Source organism: Mesoplodon mirus, assembly GCF_964341445.2.
Source record: "Mesoplodon mirus genome assembly, chromosome: 3".
Lineage (NCBI taxonomy): Eukaryota > Metazoa > Chordata > Mammalia > Artiodactyla > Ziphiidae > Mesoplodon > Mesoplodon mirus.
This window is the reverse complement of record NC_138978.1, coordinates 101219569-101241546: the sequence shown is the minus strand read 5'-3', so window position 1 is coordinate 101241546 and position 21978 is coordinate 101219569. Positions and strand designations below refer to the sequence as shown.

Sequence of the window (21978 nt, the reverse complement as noted above, 5' to 3'; positions counted from 1 at the left end):
GGTCTCTTCCTATGTGAGACTGAAGGCTCTTGTGTTAGAACTGCTGAACTGTGAAGGCCACATATTCCAGGGGACATGGGAAGATCGATGGGAGGTCAATGCATCCACAAGCACATTTCAAGGCTGTATAGGTTTATTTGTTTATTCACCAAATAATTAATTCCACAAACATTTATGAAGGCCAAGAATAAAATACGGTCCCATTCTTAAATTGCTAACATTTTAGGTCCTGAAGTCAGAATGACCTGAGTTTAAATCTTGCTCTGTCATGTATTCGCTGTGGGATCTTGGGGCAACCTTTATGTGCCTATGTTCCTTTATCTGTAAAATGGGGATAAAAATAGTACACACCCTATGGGGACATTGTAAGGATTTAATGCAAGAAAGTACATAAAGCACTTCACAAAATATAAAAGGCTATGGTAAGCTTAATAAATATTAGCTATCATTATTATCACTATCATGGTAATTTTGATTATAGTCAACCAATTGTTAAGTGCACACACATTACCAAGAATCTATCTTGATATACATACATTATCAAGAAAAGAGCAGCTGATTTTGCATAGGACAGTCTAGGTAGGCTGCATCGAGGAGTTCACACTGAGGAGTAGTCTTGAAAAATGAGCAGAATTTCAATAGAGAGTGAAGAAGAAGAAGGTGATTTGGGGAAAAGAAATGAATTCAGTATCTTGCAATGTTGACTTTGAGATTTTCATAGACAGCTGAAAAAAATGGCCTGGGTTCATTAGAAAGATTCAGGCTATAATTTGTTTATTAGCATTAAACCAATATTAATAAGATCTAAAACCACAAGATTAGATAGGAATATCAAGGAAGAATACTGTACACTGAGAATGAAAATTTAAAGCAAGGTAGAAGGGGAGTCTTTGAAGGCAAAGAAATAACAAGCAGCAATCTAGGAAGAAAAGTGGGAGAGAGCAGGTTTAGAGAAGACCGACTTGTTCAAACAGGTGTCAGATCGAGTCCACACCCCAATGGAGGACAGAGGAAGTCACTGAACTTTAACCTGAGAAGCAATATAGTGAGATGTACAGTCTTTGGGCTCAAGACACACCTGGGTTCAAACCTTCCTTCTCATTCTGACTAGGTAGCTAAACCTTAAACAAGATACTTTTCCTTAGTAGTCATCAGATTCCACATCTATAACATGAAAATAGTAGCATCTACCTTATAAAATTGTTGTGAGTTAAAAATGAACTAATGCATGTAAAGCACTTAGGAAATTGTCTGGATAATGACATACACATGTACACCTGGGAAAATATAAATTGGTCAATACAAATTTGATACCAGAGAAAATAATAGAACAATCATTAAATTACTTTCCATCGCTCAGAGGAGACCTAGATATTGTGTAACAATTCAAGTCGGATTTCTGAACAAACAAATAATGTCAATGTCAGACCAATTTAATTTTCTTTCTTGGAAGAATATTAGACTGTGTAGGTAAGAGGAAAGTAAAAGATTCAATACAGCTGAACTAGCTGGGCTTTCTGTCTGTCTCCATGACATCTCTATCAGAAAGCTGAGGAAATTATTTACAGCAGCATGTCCCCAAAAGAGTGTTTTATAGAAGGTTTTTAAGAGTTCCATGAACAATAAAGTTTGGGAAACACATGATAAAATAGATTACTTATTTTAGGGTTCTCAAATGTTTTTAATAAGGTAATGTGAATATCTAAGAGTCAGTATAATGTACAGCATTTTCCAAACTTATTTGGCCATGGAATCCTTGTAAGGGTCATAGAACACAGTTTGGCAAGCAGAGGTGTAGATAATATTATATTATCTTTTTTGGAATTACTATTCCTAAAGGTTAATTGTTAAGTTTTCAGCACCTATAAGTAGGGATCAGAATTTCAAGAGGGATCAGAATTTTATTCATGAGCTAGACAAGGGGAATCAAGAGAATCATGATTAAGCATGAAGTTGGACAGAGTTTCTATTACTTAGAAAACAGAAATGAAATTCAAAGGACATTCAAAATAGAATTCTATCAAAAATAGAATGAAGATCAATAGGGAGAAGAAGAAAGATGTCTTACAGATAAAACATAAGCTTGGTAGAAAAATAAGAAATATATTGATACACATATATATGGCTTTAAAGAACCAAGAAAACACAATGAGTCTTCAGTAAAAAGCACAATGAATAAAAATATCATCACAAGAGTTATTACTTCTGCTTCTGCCGAGTCTATTATAATGAAAGGCATAGGGAAATGTATTGTGTCTCACAGATTGGGGTGGCGGTGTTTTAGAGGGCTGGGGCTCTGTATTCTTCTCTCCTGGCTCTATATGCTCCATACAAAAGTGGCCTCGGAGTTGCTCCAGAATTTAGGACTTCCAAGCCATAGTATTCCCAGCAAGGTCCCAGTTTAAAGACCTTCTGAGTGATGGGCTGAATGGTTTTGAAGGGAGATCTTAAAATTTCCTGATGTAATGAAGCCTTTCTAGTTTTTATGCTAAGAGTAGGCAGGAACTGATCTTCTTATTCAAAAATCCTGGCTGCTTGAAGTTCTGCTAAATCCAGAGATTATCCAATATGAGTGTTATTTCTAGGCTACTGAAGAGTTGGTGTTGAGGGATCAGAGATTGTAGCCGCTCCTTTTTACTTCTTAGGTTTTTTTTTTTTTTGCGGTACGCGGGCCTCTCACTGTCGTGGCCCCTCCCGTTGCGGAGCACAGGCTCCGGACGCGCAGGCTTAGCGGCCATGGCTCACAGGCCCAGTCGCTCGGCGGCATGTGGGATCTTCCCAGACTGGGGCACGAAGCCGTGTCCCCTACATCGGCAGGCGGACTCTCAACCACTGCGCCACCAGGGAAGCCCCTACTTCTTAGGTTTTTTATTCCTGTATTAGGATACAGCATATCCTGAGTGTCCCTCTTAATATCTGACTTGTAATGTACCAACTCGAGTCATGTATGTGTGGGCACGTGCACACGTGAGTGTGCACATGTATCCATGTGTGTAAGAAAAAGCCAAAATGACAGGAGAATCATAACAGTGCTATAAGTCCTGTGTTTGGCTTACATTTCCACACTAAAAAATCAGAGGACTTCCGGGGCAAACAACTAGGTAAGAGAGTTGAAAATCTTATCATATGAGAAATGGAGCTGATGATGTTAAACTGGGCAAGAAAGAAAACTGGGGTTGATATAGAGTTTTAAGACTTAAAAAGAAAAAGTGGTTGGAAATTAGGAGACACTCAATATTGATGTTAAGCAATAAGTTTTATAACAATTAAAACTGTCCAATAATTGACAAGTCTGCCTTATGAAAAAAAGCCTAAAAATAAGATTATTTTTGAACACTTATTTTGTGGTAGGTGTTATGCTAAACACATCGCATGCATTAGCTTATTCACTTCTCTCAAAATCCTTATGAGGTAAGAACTGTTATTATCCTCACAATACAGATGGGAAGCCAAGTGTTAGAGAGGTTAATATTGATACTTTACTTTTTCAAGGTCACTGAGCTAGTGAATGGACAAACTGGTATTTGATTCTGGAACCTGTGTACTAAACAACTTAATTGCCTACTTCCATCCTTGGACATTTGCAAGCAGTCTGATGTGGCAGAGATTTCTTTAAAGGAGTTCTTTCCATTGCAAGACTGGACCATTGCAGATTATCTTAAAATCTTCAATCTAGCTTCTGCCATGTTGAGGATTGAAATGTTGAATTCAACCTCCTTGGCCATTGTGTCCATCTGTCACCATATTTTAACAGAAATGGGGAAAAGTCTAGAGAAGGCCAAGAAAAACTAAGGGATGGATACACAATAGAATCCACATGGACAATTGAAAGAGGTTGCATTATATTAGGGCTATGTAAGTCATTTCCATGGAGAATATAACAAGAAATCCATTCCAGTGAAAAAGCTTGGCTGGCACAAGAAGTTCTTTCCAGTGAAAATGTCTTGAAATAAGCAAGACCTTGAAGCACAGTTATGGGTAGAAGAAAACGGTGTCGTGTTAGAATAGAAGCCAATGCCTTCAATAGCAGTCTCTCCCAGCTGCCTTTCTAGTAGCCCTGACAAGTTGGCCTGCCCTGAGGATGAGCCAGAATGCCACCAAGTGTTTGTAAACATTGTTCTCTTCTATCCTGTCCCACTAAAGGAGCAGCAGACATTAAAAATGAAATCTGAGTCATTTTCATTTGAGGAAACCTTTAAACTTAATTTGACAACTTTGGTGATAGGAATTCTAGCTAGTCACAGGGTATGGCAACAAATAACCTCATGAGATTCCTCCTGAATTCACGAGTCTATGGCTCTCAACAATTGAGGAAAGCCCACGGAGTCTCTGTTAATAAAATCACCTTGAAAAAAAATTATTTCTGCTCAACAGAACTTTATGTATTAATTTTTAGGAGCTAGGCTGTAAGTTTTTTCTTGAACACAGAAAGAAACGGAATATCTTTACAAAGAGGGATTTTTTTTTTAGGCTTTGACGGATTTTTTTTCCTGCTTCATAGAAATTTTAACATAGTTTCATGCCCCCATTCTTTATGGCCTCTTACTCGGTCCATTACTTTTACACTTAACTTGATAAGGTCCTGGTTCCTGACTATTAGTTTCTGGGGTTTGGTTTCTCACAGCTGCTGCTTTGAAGGGCCTGATGACATTCTTAGCCTTGCACGGAGCTGGTGGCTTTTCAAGGTCTCATTCCCCCACTACTCACTGTCCTGCTGTTTCTGTTACTTCTCACTTGAATGGGTGTATTCTCAACCTCATCTTTCTCTACTTTTAAAAGAGGTCAAACCTGGGGCTTTTGTGAGTGGCTAATTGGTCCATGCGTGGAATTGGGCAATTTATTCTGGAAGTAAATACTTGTCTCCTTGAGCGAGTCAGAATGTGTTTTCCTAGGGATGTTCAGGGATTTCAGAGGGGCACCCACATGAGTGATAACGGGGCATCTCTCACGCTTCCTGTGAAGACAGATAATGCCTGTGCTCTTTTCACATGCACACAAACATCCCTTTTCTTACTGTGGTCCCTATAGGCCTACAGTCACACTCTTTATCGAAAGGCAGCCTCTCCTAACAGGATACACGCCAGGCATGACGTCAACTACTGGCATTTGGAAAAAGCCCAAGTCAGGCTGTAGCTAAATTTGGAGAGGGAAACATCTTTTAGACAAAGCATCTCTTAGGTTACCCAGTATGGGAAATGGGATTGTAAACATTAAGAGAATTTCTGGAAGTAGTTTATGGTTAAAATTAAGTCAGAGTTGGGAGTTTTGAATGCCTTTGTGATTTTAATAGGAAATTAATTTGGGGAAGGAAAAAAAGCAGCTCCTGTTTCATCCACTTAGAAAAAATTTCTCCTGTGGTTTCTATCATTTCCCAACACACTGATGTGAATGTTGGAAGACTGAATTTAACAGATGATCCAAGTGCTAAAATGTGCTTACAAGTGGCAAAATAGGGATGAAAGCTTTAGCTGCATTTTGAAGAGGAATGGGACTCCTGGTAAGAGGAGTGAAAGCACAATTGCAAGTGAAATTGAGAGGAACTCTCAGCTCATCGTGAACAAAATATGGTATTACCGAGCAAAAGTTACTCACAGGTATTTGCAGTGCCTTTGGGGATGGGGAGATACGAGCCTGGACTCCAAGGTCGGCCCTGATAATTCTTCTTGCATTTCCCACAGTCTGGACCTGTAGTGTTGTGCTCACATTCACAGGTCAATTTGCTGTTGTCATACACACACACAGTGGCATGGAGATTACATTTGCACCTAGGCAGAGGAGAGACAAGAGTTCATTGTTAAGTCCAGTTGTCTTGGTGATCACTGAGGCTTTATCCACCTGTCTTCTAGGATTGCGGCTCTCACAGCCTGTAGTGCTTGTGTGCTACCTAAAGACTTAGTAAAATGTAGATTTGCAGGCCTGACCCTCAGAATCTTTTAAACAAGTGTCCTTGGGGGTAGGGGTGGGGGAGAGATTGTGATACAGCCTGACCTCATCCCACACTTTGAGGAATCCTAATACAAGTCAGTCAGTTAGGTGGGGTCTGACGCTCACCTAAGGCAACTGTGCTCTGAAATCAGGGGTTTCCCAACAGATATCCAAAATATTGCCACTAGTGAGAGGCTTTTCTGTGCTATTATCAAATCTACAATACATCTGGCTTTGAAGAACAATGTCATCTTCTGTTTTTTCTTAAACCAGAAGGACAACTCTTATTTGTTTAAAAAGAAATATAACCATTGAGATAATTTGCTATTCAGGTTTATTTTCTAGACCCCAAGTGGTTATAAACAGATGTTCTCATTCTGGGCTCTGAAATGACATTCCTCAGGCAGAAGAGGTTTTCCACGAAGGCCTCTAAGTAACCTGAATAATCCTCAGATTTCCTACTCACATAAAATAATCACAAAGGTCTCTCATAAATGGGTCAAAGGACTCAGGAAAAAAGATGCTTCGAATACTAGAAAATGAAAACCTATGTGTGGCAGGGGTTTGAGGTCATTAGCCAAGGCCTTCCCTTTGGTGCCTGTGAATAACGCTGTAATATATGAGAGGCAACAATGGAATATGCAATTTCTACAAAAATACATTCCCATATCCAAAGTCTCTGACTGTAAAACTGCAAAGGCCAACTTGATATCTGTTGAGGTAGCAGGGTATAAATTATAAGATACAAAGTATGAGCCGCATCCTCTGGAGAAATAAAGCCTAGGTCAACAGAATGTCCATGACCAGAGGGCAGAACAATGTACGTGGGAAGAGATGTGTCCACACAAAGGAAAGAACCTGATACCCAGACCTGGGGGTAAAGGGCCAAGATCTGTCAGGGTCAGAACCTGAAAGTGTGTGTGTGTGTGTGTGTGTGCATGTGTGTGTGTGCATTTTAAAACTAGTCTGGCCCTTTCTAGGAACTAGGACAAAAATATAGAAAGTCAAGTTTCATAAAAACGAAGAAATATTATAGTGCTTTACATTTGCTTTCTTTTTTGGCAGATGTCATGAATTGGGAAAAGTAACAATACTCTTCCTTTGGTAGGAAAATAAGATTCTTTAACAACTGCTGTTGGTCTCTATAATGTCTGTACAGTAACAACCAAATTTCTTCCTTGTGCACTAATGGTCTGTTTGGAACACTGACCCGTACTTACGGCAAGGAAACAAAGGAATGGCTAAGACTATTCCTGAGGGCTGTTGGGCTCTCTTCTAACTAAAAGGTGTAGCCCCTAAAGCAATAGCCACCCACTCAAACCTCCCTGGGTAAGACCAAGCCTCAGCTTCCTCAGGGGTCGACTACACTTCACAGTACTTGTAACTACACTCTGCCCTCTGTATAGTTGTAAATTATAATAAGCTGAAAGGCTACCATTTAAACAATACCCATTCAACATCAACACATAAACAAAGTCTTTAACATTCATACAATCTTTTAAAAAGAGGAAAAATTCAGTTAAGTAAAATAGACAGTGTTTAATTATGAGCTAGGTCTTGTAAAAATCTCCTACATGCAGGGAGTTACTTGCGTTAAGCTGCTTATTAAAGAATCTTTCTCCTTCCTTCATTAGCACCTTTATTTATGGGTGTGTTTATAAATATGGAAGATGTTAGAAACTTAAGTGATAGAAGCACCAGCTTATACTGATTTAGCACCCTATCTGGTGTTTAAAAATTCCAAATGAGGAAATGAACAATGTGACCCCAAAGAATATGTTGGTTTCATGTGTGAAGACCAAGAATGCAAGTAGTAATTGTAAATTGGATTATATACCTTGTAGCTATTAATACTTTCATACTGGTAGTCAGTCTCTGAGTTACAGGCAATTTCTATTCTAAAGACTTTATATTTGCTGAGAAAATATTTTTCAAATAACAAAAGGAAGTGAAAGAAGAATAGATGAATATTTAGTCTTATTTTCCCCATATTTCTTTCAATTAGTGGTTCATTTTCACCTGTCCAAAGCTTTTTCATCATTCAAGGCTCAACTCAATTCATTACTCTTTCCTGATATCTATCATACCTACTATAGACACTCTATCTCTCTAAGCTTCTGATCCCCTTAAAAGTTTCTGTGTGTTTGGTTTGGTTGGTTGTTACTTAAGGCTCTTTCTGCTTTTAGAATTTTTACTCATTGCATCTCTCTCATCTTAAGGAAGAAAAATATCTACTCTGTACCCTAGTCCTCTTTTCTCACTACCACTTTAACACTCTCCTTCCCCTTCTTGAGTTTTCTACACTTGCCATCTCCTTTTTCTCATCTCCCACACACTCACTGTTTCCAACTAACCAAAACCTCCCTTGCCAAGACCACCCATGACCTCCTGGTGAAAATCTAATGGATTTCTTTCCTTGCTTTATCTATCTCCTTAGGGGATTTGACTCTGTGGGACCACTCCATTTCCCCTGACTCACTCTCCCCACTGGATTCTCCAGGTCCTTTTCAGAACACTCTTCTGTTGTTCTCTCATGTACTGTTCCTTGGGTTCTGGATCAGCATAGTCAGCCTAAGTGACTCTCCTTGGGCACTCTTATCCAGGTTGTCCCTTCAATTTCCTCTGTGGTCCTCAACTACTTTTGAGTTATAGGCAATCTAAAGCAAATTTGCATCATTTTTTTCCCTAGAAAAAAGTAAAAACATGCAAAATAAACTCAAACATTTGGAAATATTTTAGGAGATTCAGATTCTCTGTTACCCATAGGAATCCACAGAACTCTCTCCTTCCATTATCACTAGGTGAAGATCATCTGCTCAACATGTGGATAAGTCCTGGTGCTGTAACGTCCATCATGGATCTCTCTCCTGAACATGTCAAATCCAGCATATCACAAACTGAATTACTTGGCTTCCCTCCCCCACCTACTCATCCTTCTGTGTTTTCTTTCTCAGTACATTGCATCACCTTCTAGTCAGCTGGTCAAGAATGACCACTCCTACTTCCTTTCCTATCACATCTAATTTGTCTTTACTCAGTCTCTCACCCAGTTCTGAAATTCCTCCTCCTCGATAACTCTCAAATACATACAGTTCTAGCCATTGCCACGTCCCTGTTGACATCATTTTCATCTTTGATCTGGTTTATTACAATGGCTTCTATAGAGACCTTTCTGCCTCCTCTCATACTCTTCTTTAGCCCAATCTCATCACAATAGTCAAAATGATCATTTACACAAAAATACCTGGGTCACCTTGGCTTAGAACCATTGAAAACTTTCCCTTTATTCTCAGAATAGAGTCCAAGCTCTATAACATGGCCTACAAGTCCCTTTGAAATCGATCTCTTGTTCTTTCTCCATTTTTATTTGCACCACTACCAATTCTACAATTAGTTCTTCAAACTTTGCCTTTGGGTAATCTTTTAAGCTGTTCCTTATGCCTAGAACATAATTCTACCTCTTTTACCTGCATAATTTTTACCATCAGATGTCAACTTGGAAATCTCAGTGTCTGGCTCCTACGTGACATTCAAAAACCATCTGCTGATTAACTATCTGAATCCTTCTCTGACCCACCAGAATGCCTTCCCTATGGGCTCCTCTGACATGAGGCAAGGCCAGCCACAGGATGAAGTCCACACTATCTTTGCTCTAGACTTAGGCTGTATTGTAATTGTTTATTCTTCTGTCACGCTCACTGGAGTGTAAGCTCCTGGGACCAGCAGTCATATCTGCCTTATTTATTGTAACATCCCTAGCACGGGTCAAGCTACTTGGCACATAATAAGTGTTTAAAAAATATCTGACAAATAAACAAGTGACTAATAAACAACTAAACTTCCTGAAAGCAGGGACTTCATGTGGCTGTTCTACTATGATGAATACAGCAATGGACTAAGAATAGAGAATTAATAGGCATTGTACTAAGTCAAACACTCCATGATGTGTGCTGAAAATTGCCCTCACCACTTGTTTTCATAACTAACCTTATACTGAGCAAAAGGGAACTCTAAAATTGGTGAGGCCTTGTAAACTCAATTTAACTTAATTTAAACTACAGAGGATTTGCCAAATGTCTGAAAGCTAACACAAGAGCTATCCTAAAAAAATGCCTAAAAGACCCAGGAGAAGAACGCAACTTAGAGGAAAAAAACAGCTTAGAGGAGAGCATTTGGGTAGCATAATTGTTCTGGAATGTGCATCTTTTAGTTTCAACTCCTTCCTGTAAGGATGGCCACCCTGGGTCGGCTAAAGTTTGGCAGAGTGCTGCTTGGGTGCTGGCTACAGCTCTAACTTCTCCAGCAGTAAATCTGCTGACCTAGCTCGGCTCCTGGGCTGCCTTTCTTCAGTCATTGTGACAACTGCTGTGCCAGGGCTGAGCTTGTGAAAGTGGACGCTGAGGCACAACGACATTGGCCTGTATTTGGAAACGGCTCCCTTTCATTTTCCACAGCTCAGTTTATTCTCATCATCCCATTCCCATCAGACACTAAAATCCTTTATTTAGAGCTCTTGCCAGAGTGGCTTTTCCTCCAACAGAAAAAAAAATGTATTTCACAATGCTGGGAGATCGCTCTCAATTCCTGGTGTTATGAACTCCGGCCTTGTGATGGGGTGGAGGGCAGACTCCCGTGACATCCACTCATCTCTGACAGATTTATTATCCACTTCCTTGGCCATCCAGCTGCCACGTTTGCCATCACATTAGGTGGGGGAGGAACTGTACAAGTGGAGACCTAACAGGCTTCGCTAGTGGTCACAGATCTGATGTTCTGGAGAGATGAGCCTATTCACCGATTCTGTTTACACGTATAGAACACATACCAAGACACTGCAGATAGAACTAATTGACTTGCTTGTACCTCAAAGATCCACTTGTGTGTAAGCAACAAATTGCACACACTGTCAAATAAGGGCATTGCTAAGACAGACCTTTAAAAAAAAGAAGTGAGCTCTATTCTGTGATGCAAACTTAATGAAAACCAGTGTGTTCTTGCTTTTAACCAGGTCTTCACTTCCTGTATTTTAGTGAGCAGCTGTCACAAGTCAATTTAATCTTGCTTATAAAACGGCTCCAGGGCCTCCCTGGTGGCGCAGTGGTTGGGAGTCCGCCCCCCAATGCAGGGGACACGGGTTTGTGCCCCGGTCTGGGAAGATCCCACATGCCACGGAGCGGCTGGGCCCGTGAGCCATGGCCGCTGAGCCTGTGCGTCCGGAGTCTGTGCTCCACAGCGATGAGGAGCCCGCGTACAGCAAAAAAAAAAAAACAAAAAAACAAACAAAAAAAAACGGCTCCAACATTTAGATCTGTGCCACCTGCCAGGAGGTATGAAAAACCCATCTAGTCTGCCTGTTTTTTTTTTTTTTTTTTAATAACTTAATATATTTATTCTGGGAAGCATGCTATCCACCAGAGTTTCCTGTGAGTTAGAGGTCTGTACATGTAGTCTATTAGCAGTGTTTCAAATGAAAGTACCAAGACAAAGAAGTTTAAAACTGACCCTTTGTGAAACAAAACTGGAAGGGAGAGGACGAGGGGAAGATGGCGGAAGAGTAAAACGCGGAGATCACCTTCCTCCCCACAGATACATCAGAAATACATCCACACGTGGAACAGCTCCTACAGAACACCTACTGAACTCTGGCAGAAGACCTCAGATCTCCCAAAAGGCAAGAAAGTCCCCACGTACCTGGGTAGGGCAAAAGAAAAAAGAATAAACAGAGACAAAAGGATAGGGACGGGACCTGCATCAGTGGGAGGGAGATGTGAAGGAGGAAAGGTTTCCACACACTAGGAAGCCCCTTCGCGGGCAGAGACTGCGGGTGGCAGAGGGGGGAAGCTTTGGGGCCGCGGAGGAGAGCGCAGCAACAGGGGTGAGGAGGGCAAAGCGGAGAGATACCCACACAGAGTATCGGTGCCGACCAACACTCACCAGCCCGAGAGGCTTGTCTGCTCACCCACCGGGGCGGGCGGGGCTGGGAGCTGAGGCTCGGGCTTCGGTCGGAGCTCAGCGAGAGGACTGGGGTTGGCGGCGTGAACACAGCCTGCAGGGGGTTAGTGCACCACGGCTGGCCGGGAGGGAGTCCGGGAAAAGTCTGGACCTGCCGAAGAGGCAAGAGACATTTTCTTCCCTCTTTGTTTCCGGGTGCACGAGGAGAGGGGATTAAGAGCGCTGCTTAAAGGAGCTCCACAGACGGGCGCAAGCCGCGGCTAACAGCGCGGACACCAGAGACGGGCATGAGACGCTAAGGCTGGTGCTGCCGCCACCAAGAGGCCTGTGTGCGAGCGCAGGTCACTGTCCACGCCCCCTTTCGGGGGAGCCTCTGCAGCCTGCCACTGCCAGGGTCCCGGGATCCAGGAACGGCTTCCGCGGGAGAACGCACGGCGCGCCTCAGGCTGGTGCAACGCCCCGCACTCCGTGCCCTTCCCTCCCCCGAGGCCCTAGTGAGCCAGAGCCGCCGAATCAGCGGCTCCTTTAACCCCGTCCTGTCTGAGCGAAGAACAGATGCCCTCGGGCGACCTATACGCAAAGGCGGGGCCAAATCCAAAGCTGAGTCCACGGAGCTGTGAGAACAAAGATGAGAAAGGGAAATCCCTCCCAGCAGCCTCAGAAGCAGAGGAATAAAGCTCCACAATCAACTTGATGTGCCCTGCATCTGTGGAATACATGAATAGACAACGAATCATCCCAAATTGAGGAGGTGGACTTTGAGAGGAAAATTTATGATTTTTTCCCCTTTTCCTCTTTTTGTGAGTGTGTATGTGTATGCTCCTGTATGAGACTTTGTCTGTATAGCCTTGCTTCCACCATTTGTCCTAGGGTTCTATACGTCTGTTTTTTGGGTTTTTTTTTTTTCTTTAAAAATTTTTTTTCCTTAATAATTATTTTTTATTTTAATAACTTTATTTTATTTTATCTGTATTTTATTTTATTTTATCTTCTTTCTTTCCTTCCTTCCCTCCTTCCTTCCTCCCTCCCGCCCTTCTTCCTTCCTTCCTTCCTTTCTTTTTCTTTATTTTCTTTCTTTCTTCCTTCCTTCCTTCCTTCCTTCCTTCCTTCCTTCCTTCCTTCCTTCCTACTTTTTCTCCCTTTTATTCTGAGCCGTGTGGATGAAAGGCTCTTGATGCTGCAGCCAGGAGTCAGTGCTGTGCCTCTAAGGTGGGAGAGCCAACTTCAGGACACTGGTCCACAAGAGACCTCCCAGCTCCACATAATATCAAACGGTGAAAATCTCCCAGAGATCTCCATCTCAACACCAGCATCCAGCTTCACTCAACGACCAGCAAGCTACAGTGCTGGACACCCTATGCCAAACAACTAGCAAGATGAACACAACCCCACCCATTAGCAGAGAGGCTGCCTAAGATCATAATAAGTCCACAGACACCCCAAAACACACTACCAGACGTGGACCTGCCCACCAGAAAGACAAGATCCAGCCTCATCCACCAGAACACAGGCACTAGTCCCCTCCACCAGGAAGCCTACACAACCCACTGAATGAACTTTAGCCACTGGAGAAGGACACCAAAAACAATGGGAACTACGAACCTGCAGCCTGCAAAAAGGAGTCCCAAACACAGTAAGATAAGCAAAATGAGAAGACAGAAAAACAAACAGCAGATGAAGGAGCAAGATAAAAACCCACCAGACCTAACAAATGAAGAGGAAATAGGCAGTCTACCTGAAAAAAAATTCAGAATAATGATAGTAAGGATGATCCAAAATCTTGGAAATAGAATAGACAAAATGCAACAAACATTTAACAAGGACCTAGAAGTACTAAAGAGGAAACAAGCAATGATGAACAACACAATAAATGAAATTAAAAATACTCTAGATGGGATCAATAGAATAACTGAGGCAGAAGAATGGATAAGTGACGTGTAAGATAAAATAGTGGAAATAACTACTGCAGAGCAGAATAAAGAAAAAAGAATGAAAAGAACTGAGGACAGTCTCAGAGACCTCAGGGACAACATTAAATGCACCAGCATTCGAATTATATGGGTTCCAGAAGAAGAAGAGAAAAAGAAAGGGACTGAGAAAATATTTGAAGGATTATAGTTGAAAACTTCCCTAATATGGGAAAGGAAATAGTTAATCAAGTCCAGGAAGCACAGAGAGTCTCATACAGGATAAATCCAAGGAGAAATACACCAAGACACATATTAATCAAACTGTCAAAAATTAACTACAAAGAAAGCATATTAAAAGCAGCGAGGGAAAAACAACAAATAACACACAAGGGAATCCCCATAAGGTTAAAGCTGATCTTTCAGCAGAAACTCTGCAATCTAGAAGGGACAGGCAGAACATATTTAAAGTGATGAAGGAGAAAAACCTGCAACCAAGATTACCCTACCCAGCAAGGATCTCATTCAGATTTGATGGAGAAATTAAAATGTTTACAGACAAGCAAAAGCTGAGAGAGTTCAGCACCACCAAACCAGCTTTACAACAAATGCTAAAGGAACTTCTCTAGGCAAGAAACACAACAGAAGGAAAAGACCTACAATAACGAACCCCAAACAATTAAGAAAATGGGAATAGAAACATACATATCGATAATTACCATAAATGTAAATGGACTAAATGCTCCCACCAAAAGACACAGATTGGCTGAATGGATACAAAAACAAGACCCATATATATGCTGCCTACAAGAGACCCACTTCAGACCTAGAGACACATACAGACTGAAAGTAAGGGGATGGAAAAAGATATTCCATGCAAATGGAAGCCAAAAGAAATCTGGAGTAGCAATTCTCATATCAGACAAAATAGACTTTAAAATAAAGACTACTAGAAGAGACAAAGAAGGACACTACATAATGATCAAGGGATCGATCCAAGAAGAAGATATAACAATTGTAAATATTTATGCACCCAACATAGCAGCACCTCAATACATAAGGCAAATACTAACAGCCATAAAAGGAGAAATCGACAGTAACACATTCATAGTAGGGAACTTTAACACCCCACTTTCACCAATGGATGGATCATGCAAAATGAAAATGAATAAGGAAACACAGGCTTTTTTTTTTTTTTTTGTGGTACGTGGGCCTCTCCCGTTGTGGAGCATAGGCTCCGGACACGCAGGCTCGGTGGCCATGGCTCACAGGCCTAGCTGCTCCATGGCATGTGGGATCTTCCCAGACCGGGGCACGAACCGGCATCCCCTTCATTGGCAGGCGGACTCTCAACCACTGTGCCACCAGGGAAGCCTGGAAACACAAGCTTTAAATGATACATTAAACAAGATGGACTTCATTGATATTTATAGGATATTCCATCCAAAAACAACAGAATACACATTTTTCTCAAGTGCTCATGGAACATTCTCCAGGATAGATCATATCTTGGGTCACAAATCTAGCCTTGGTAAATTTAAGAAAATTGAAATCGTATCAAGTATCTTTTCCGACCACAATGCTATGAGACTAGATATCAATTACAGGAAAAGAGCTGTAAAAAATACAAACACATGGAGGCTAAACAATACACTACTTAATAACGAAGTGATCACTGAAGAAATCAAAGAAGAAATAAAAAAATACCTAGAAACAAATGACAATGGAGACATGATGACCCAAAACCTATGGGATGCAGGAAAAGCAGTTCTAAGAGGGAAGTTTATAGCAATACAATCCCACCTTAAGAAACAGGAAACATCTCGAATAAACAACCTAACCTTGCACCTAAAGCAATTAGAGAAAGAAGAACAAAAAAAAACCCAAAAGTTAGCAGAAGGAAAGAAATCATAAAAATCAGATCAGAAATAAATGAAAAAGAAATGAAGGAAATGATAGCAAAGATCAATAAAACTAAAAGCTGGTTCCTTGTGAAGATAAACAAAATTGATAACCCATTAGCCAGACTCATCAAGAAAAAAAGGGAGAAGACTCAAATCAATAGAATTAGAAATGAAAAAGGAGAAGTAACAACTGACACTGCAGAAATACAAAAGATCATGAGAGATTACTACAAGCAACTCTATGCCAATAAAATGGACAACCTGGAAGAAATGGACAAATTCTTAGAAATGCACAACGTGCCAATACTGAATCAGGAAGAAATAGAAAATATGAACAGACCAATCACAAACACTGAAATTGAAACTGTGATTAAAAATCTTCCAATAAACAAAAGCCCAGGACCAGATGTCTTCACAGGCAAATTCTATCAAACATTTAGAGAAGAGCTAACACTTGTCCTTCTCAAACTCTACCAAAATATAGCAGAGGGAGGAACACTCCCAAACTCATTCTATGAGGCCACCATCACCTTGATACCAAAACCAGACAAGGATGTCACAAAGAAAGAAAACTACAGGCCAGTATCACTGATGAACATAGATGCAAAGATCCTCAACAAAATACTAGCAAGCAGAATCCAACAGCACATTAAAAGGATCATACACCATGATCAAGTGGAGTTTATTCCAGGAATGCAAAGATTCTTCAATATACGCAAATCAATCAACATGATACACCACATTAACAAAATGAAGGAGAAAAACCATATGATCATCTCAATAGATGCAGAGAAAGCTTTCGACAAAATTCAACACCCATTTATGATAAAAAACCTGCAGAAAGTAGGCATAGAGGGAAATTTCCTCAACATAATAAAGGCCATATATGACAAACACACAGCCAACATCATCCCCAATGGTGAAAAACTGAAGGCATTTCCACTAAGAACAGAAACAATCAAGGTTGCCCACTCTCACCATTCTTATTCAACATAGTTTTGGAAGTTTTAGCCACAGCAATCAGAGAAGAAAAGGAAATAAAAGGAATCCAAATCGGAAAACAAGTAAAGCTGTCACTGTTTGCAGATGACGTGATAATATACATAGAGAATCCTAAAGATGCTACCAGAAATGTACTAGAGCTAATCAATGAATTTGGTAAAGTAGCAGGATACAAAATTACTGCACAAAAATCTCTTGCATTCCTATACACTAATGATGAAAAATCTGAAAGTGAAATCAAGAAAACACTCCCATTTACCACTGCAACAAAAAGAATAAAATATCTAGGAATAAACCTGCCTAAGGAGACAAAAGACCTGTATGCAGAAAATTATAAGACACTGATGAAAGAAATTAAAGATAATACAAATAGATGGAGAGGTATACCATGTTCTTAGACTGGAAGAATCAACATTGTGAAAATGACTCTACTACCCAAAGCATTCTACAGATTCATTGCAATCCCTCTCAAACTACCACTGGCATTTTTCACAGAACTAGAACAAAAAATTTCACAATTTGTATGGAAACACAAAAGAACCCAAATAGCCAAAGCAATCTTGAGAACGAAAAATGGAGCTGGAGGAATCAGGCTCCCTGACTTCAAACTATACTACAAAGCTACAGTAATCAAGGCAGTATGGTACTGGCACAAGAACAGAAAGATAGATCAATGGAACAGGATAGAAAGCCCAGAGATAAACCCACACACATATGGTCACCTTATCTTTGATAAAGGAGGCAGGAATGTACAGTGGAGAAAGCACAGCCTCTTCAATAAGTGGTGCTGGGAAAACTGGACAGGTACATGTAAAAGTATGAGATTAGATGGCTCCCTAACACCATACACAAAAATAAGCTCAAAATGGATTAAAGACTTAATGTAAGGCCAGACACTATCAAACTCTTAGAGGAAAACATAGGCAGAACACTCTATGACATAAATCACAGCAGGATCCTTTTGGACCTACCTCCTAGAGAAATGGAAATAAAAACAAAAATAAACAAATGGGACCTAATGAAACTTCAAACTTTTGCACAGAAAAGGAAACCATAAACAAGACCAAAAGACAGCCCTCAGAATGGGAGAAAATATTTGCAAATGAAGCAGCTGACAAAGGATTAATCTCCAAAATTTATAAGCAGCTCATGCAGCTCAATAACAAAAAAACAAACAACCCAAGCCAAAAATGGACAGAAGACCTAAATAGACATTTCTCCAAAGAAGATATACAGATTGCCAACAAACACATGAAAGAATGCTCAACATCATTAATCATTAGAGAAATGTAAATCAAAACTACAATGAGATATCATCTCACACCAGTCAGAATGGCCATCATCAAAAAATCTGGAAACAATAAATGCTGGAGAGGGTGTGGAGAAAAGGGAACACTCTTGCACTGCTGGTGGGAATGTGAATTGGTACAATCACTATGGAGAACAGTATGGAGGTTCCTTAAAAAACTACAAATAGAAGTACCATATGACATAGCAATCCCACTACTGGGCATATACCCTGAGAAAACCATAATTCAAAAAGAGTCATGTACCATAATGTTCATTGCAGTTCTATTTACAATAGCCTGGAGATGGAAACCACCTAAGTGTCCATCATCGGATGAATGGATAAAGAAGATATGGCACATATATACAATGAAATATTACTCAGCCATAAAAAGAAATGAAATTGAGCCATTTTTAATGAGATGGATGGACCTAGAGTCTGTCATACAGAGTGAAGTAAGTCAGAAAGAGAAAGACAAATACCATATGCTAACACATATATATGGAATTTAAGGGGAAAAAATGTCATGAAGGACCTAGGGGTAAGACGGGAATAAAGACACAGACCTACTAGAGAATGGACTTGAGGATATGGGGAGGGGGAAGGGTAAGCTGTGACAAAGCGAGAGAGTGGCATGGACATATATACACTACCAAACGTAAAATAGATAGCTAGTGGGAAGCAGCCGCATAGCACAGGGAGATCAGCTTGGTGCTTTGTGACCACATAGAGGGGTGGGATAGGGAGGGTGAGAGGGAGGGAGACGCAAGAGGGAAGAGATATGGGAACATATGTATATGTATAACTGATTCACTTTGTTATAAAGCAGAAACTAACACACCATTGTAAAGCAATTATACTCCAATAAAGATGTAAAAACAAAACAAACCAACCAAACAAACAAACAAAGAAACTGGAAGGGAAATCAGACTTGCTGCTTTTTGGCTACTCTTATGCCATAGGAGGGTCTACCCTGAAATGAATGAAGTTTAAGTATCAGGCGGCCCTTCCAAAACCTTGAGAAGGACCCTAACAATGTGCTCATACAGTCATATGCTTTTATATTATTTTCACCAATAAGATATTATTATATTTTTTAATTAATGAATATTTTTCCTTAATAATCCCCCTTTCCAAAGGGCATACATTTCAGGCACTACAAAACCTGGATCAGGTTTGCCTTCCTTGGATCTGCACTTGCTACACAAATACTTGTAGAAAACAAGTTAGCACAAATATCAGGCATTTGGAGATGTCTTTTTCAAAAGGTGACAAGTTATAAAATGCCTCTCACATACTTTTTCTCCCTCTGCAGCCCCTTGACCTTTCTCTTTTCACTTTGACACATGAATTTTCAATTTCTACTTCAATACATTATTTGAAATGGGAGACTTGTGGCAAAATGACTTAGAGATTATGAGTTATATTACACTGAATCAGACAGCCTGGGTTCAAATTCTGCCTCAGCCACTTATTTGCTGTGACGCTATGAATGAGTAACCTAACAAAGAAATAAACAGAGCTAACCTTAACTAAATACTTCCAAGCACCTGGCATTGTGCTAAGTGCTTTTTGCATATTTCACACATTGTTTCATATAAACTACAAAATAGTTACATGGAATTAGCACTATTAATAATTATAGATGATGCATTTGAATATTGAGGGACTAAGAAATCCAAGTCTCCCAGGCAGTATGAGCTGGAGCAGGGATTCAAACTAGGGGCAATTAGCCTTTAGAACTCAGCTCTTACCAATGCAGAAGTCATGCTGTCTTCCTAAGTATGGCCAGGCTTCAGCTGCCACAGGGACAATAAATGAATGTGTTTCAAAGAACAGTTTTGGGGACCGAATGAGATTATCCATGTATACATTTAGCATAATGTCTGACAGAAAGGTATTAATAAGTGTTAGTTTCAATTATTATTATTATTTCTACTGTCACTATTGTTACCTCTGCTACTGGAATGGGCTGTCTGCTTCATTCCATAAGCTTTAATTAATGACATATTCTATGGATAACACTGTGAGAGGTCTCATGCATTCAAAAAGAAGATGACATAGAGTCCTAATCTCCAAGAACAAGCAATCTGTTGAGTAAGGGAGATGAAACATACATAGACTAACTACAGACCACCAAGACTGAATACTCTATTTAATCATGACAATATAGGAAATTAGGGTAGTAACACTGACTTGTCTCTACATTGATAAGGATGTATTTGTACTAAACAGTCAGAGGTACAGCCCCTATCATTTAAGGCAGGTGGAAAAAAAAAATCAATACTTACCAAAGCCCACTATAGACCTGGAACTGAATAGATGCTCTATGTATGTTATTTCACCTCAGCCTCATCACCACTTTGAGAAGGAGGAATAAGTATCTGTGATTTACAGATGTGGAAAGTGTGGCTGAGAGCAGTAAAGTAACTTGCTCAGAGAAACATGCTGCTGGTAAGTGGTAGCCAAGAGTCAATTCCAAAAGCTGGGCTCCTTCTAGGACATCACTTTATTTGAGGAAGAACAAAGCAAACTGGTTCAGAGGAGAAGTAGACCCATGGTCTAAACAGCGTATTAACACTAATTCTCTAACACTTGCTAGTCAAGGTGTGGTCCATGGGCCAGTAGCTCTGGGATCACCTGAGGGCTTGTTAAATCTCAGGCCTCCCCCAGGCTTTCTGAATAAGAATCTGGATTTTAACCACATCTCTAGGTGATTTATGTGCACAGTAAATGTTGAAAAGGACTGCTGAGCTTACCAGTGTGTCAAAGTCCTGCTGAACAAGAAGACTAAAATCCTGGGGGTGATCCTTCTGCACACCTTCTCCCTTCCACCATATTGTGTGGAAATCTCTGACATAAACCTGACCAACACTAAGGTTCTACCTGTAATCACAAACTGAATATATATATTATGATATATAATATTATATATAATATATAACTTATAATTCAACAATAAAATGACAAATAACCCAAACAGAGAATGGATGAAGGATCCAAATAGATACTTCTCCAAAGAAGATACGTGCATATGGACAGTAAGTACAAGTAAGCACATAAAAAATGTTCAACATCATTAGTCATTAGAAAAAATACAAATTAATATTACAATGAGATACCACTTCACATCCACTAGGATGATTATAATTCAGAAAGATGGACAGCAGCAGATGTTGGCAATGATGTGTAGAAACTGGAACCCTCATGTATGGTTGGTAGGAATGTAAAATTGTGCAGTCACTTTGGAAAACAGTCTGGTAGTTTCTCAAAAAGGTAAACATAAAGTTACCATATGACCCAACAATTTTATTCCTAGACATTTACCCAAAAGAATTGAAAACATGTCCACACAAAAACCTGTACACAAATGTTCATAGCAGCTTTATTCATAATAGCCAAAAAGTGGCAACAACCAAAATGTCTATCAACTGATGAATGAATAAAGAAGATGTAGATAACAATAGAAAAAACACAAAGTAATGAAGTACTGGTACATGCTACAACATGGATAAACCTTGAAAACATGCTAAATCAAGGAAGCCAGACACAAAAGGCCACATGATATACCTTTTCCTTTCTATGAAATACCCAGAATAGGCAAGTCTATACAGACAGAATGCAGATGTGATTACCAGGGGCTGGGGAGAGGAGAGAATAGGGAGTGACTGCTGATGGACAGTCATTTTAGAGTGATGAAAATGTTCTGGAATTCAATAGTGATGATGGCTGCACAACTTTTTTAATATACTAACACTCACTGAATTGTGCATTAAAGAAATGAAAAAATAAACTAAATGAAATAGGGCGTTTATCCAAAAGAGACAACAGAAAACAGTGAATAAGAGTTTGGGCGCTGTGGTTATGTAGTATGGCGTTAGCAGGAACCTTAGGCAACTTCCTCAAGCTCAGTTTACTCCTCTGTAAAATGAGGATAGTAAAATACCTACCTTAGGGGTTGTTGGGAGGGTTGAATGATACACTGTGATGAGGCAGAAAC

The 21978-nt window shown here is 40.0% G+C and overlaps 1 protein-coding gene across 2 annotated transcripts in view; it reads right to left on the bottom strand.

Moving 5' to 3' along the window:
• Positions 1-21978, bottom strand: part of NTNG1 (netrin G1) — a gene marked incomplete at both ends in the record, with an annotated part of 346940 nt that overhangs the window by 82685 nt on the left and 242277 nt on the right. For both annotated transcript variants that reach the window (XM_082613121.1, XM_082613122.1), the window contains one exon: positions 5593-5765. In XM_082613121.1, coding sequence (XP_082469247.1) covers positions 5593-5765 — 173 coding nt within the window. The remainder of the gene's footprint in view (positions 1-5592; positions 5766-21978) is intronic.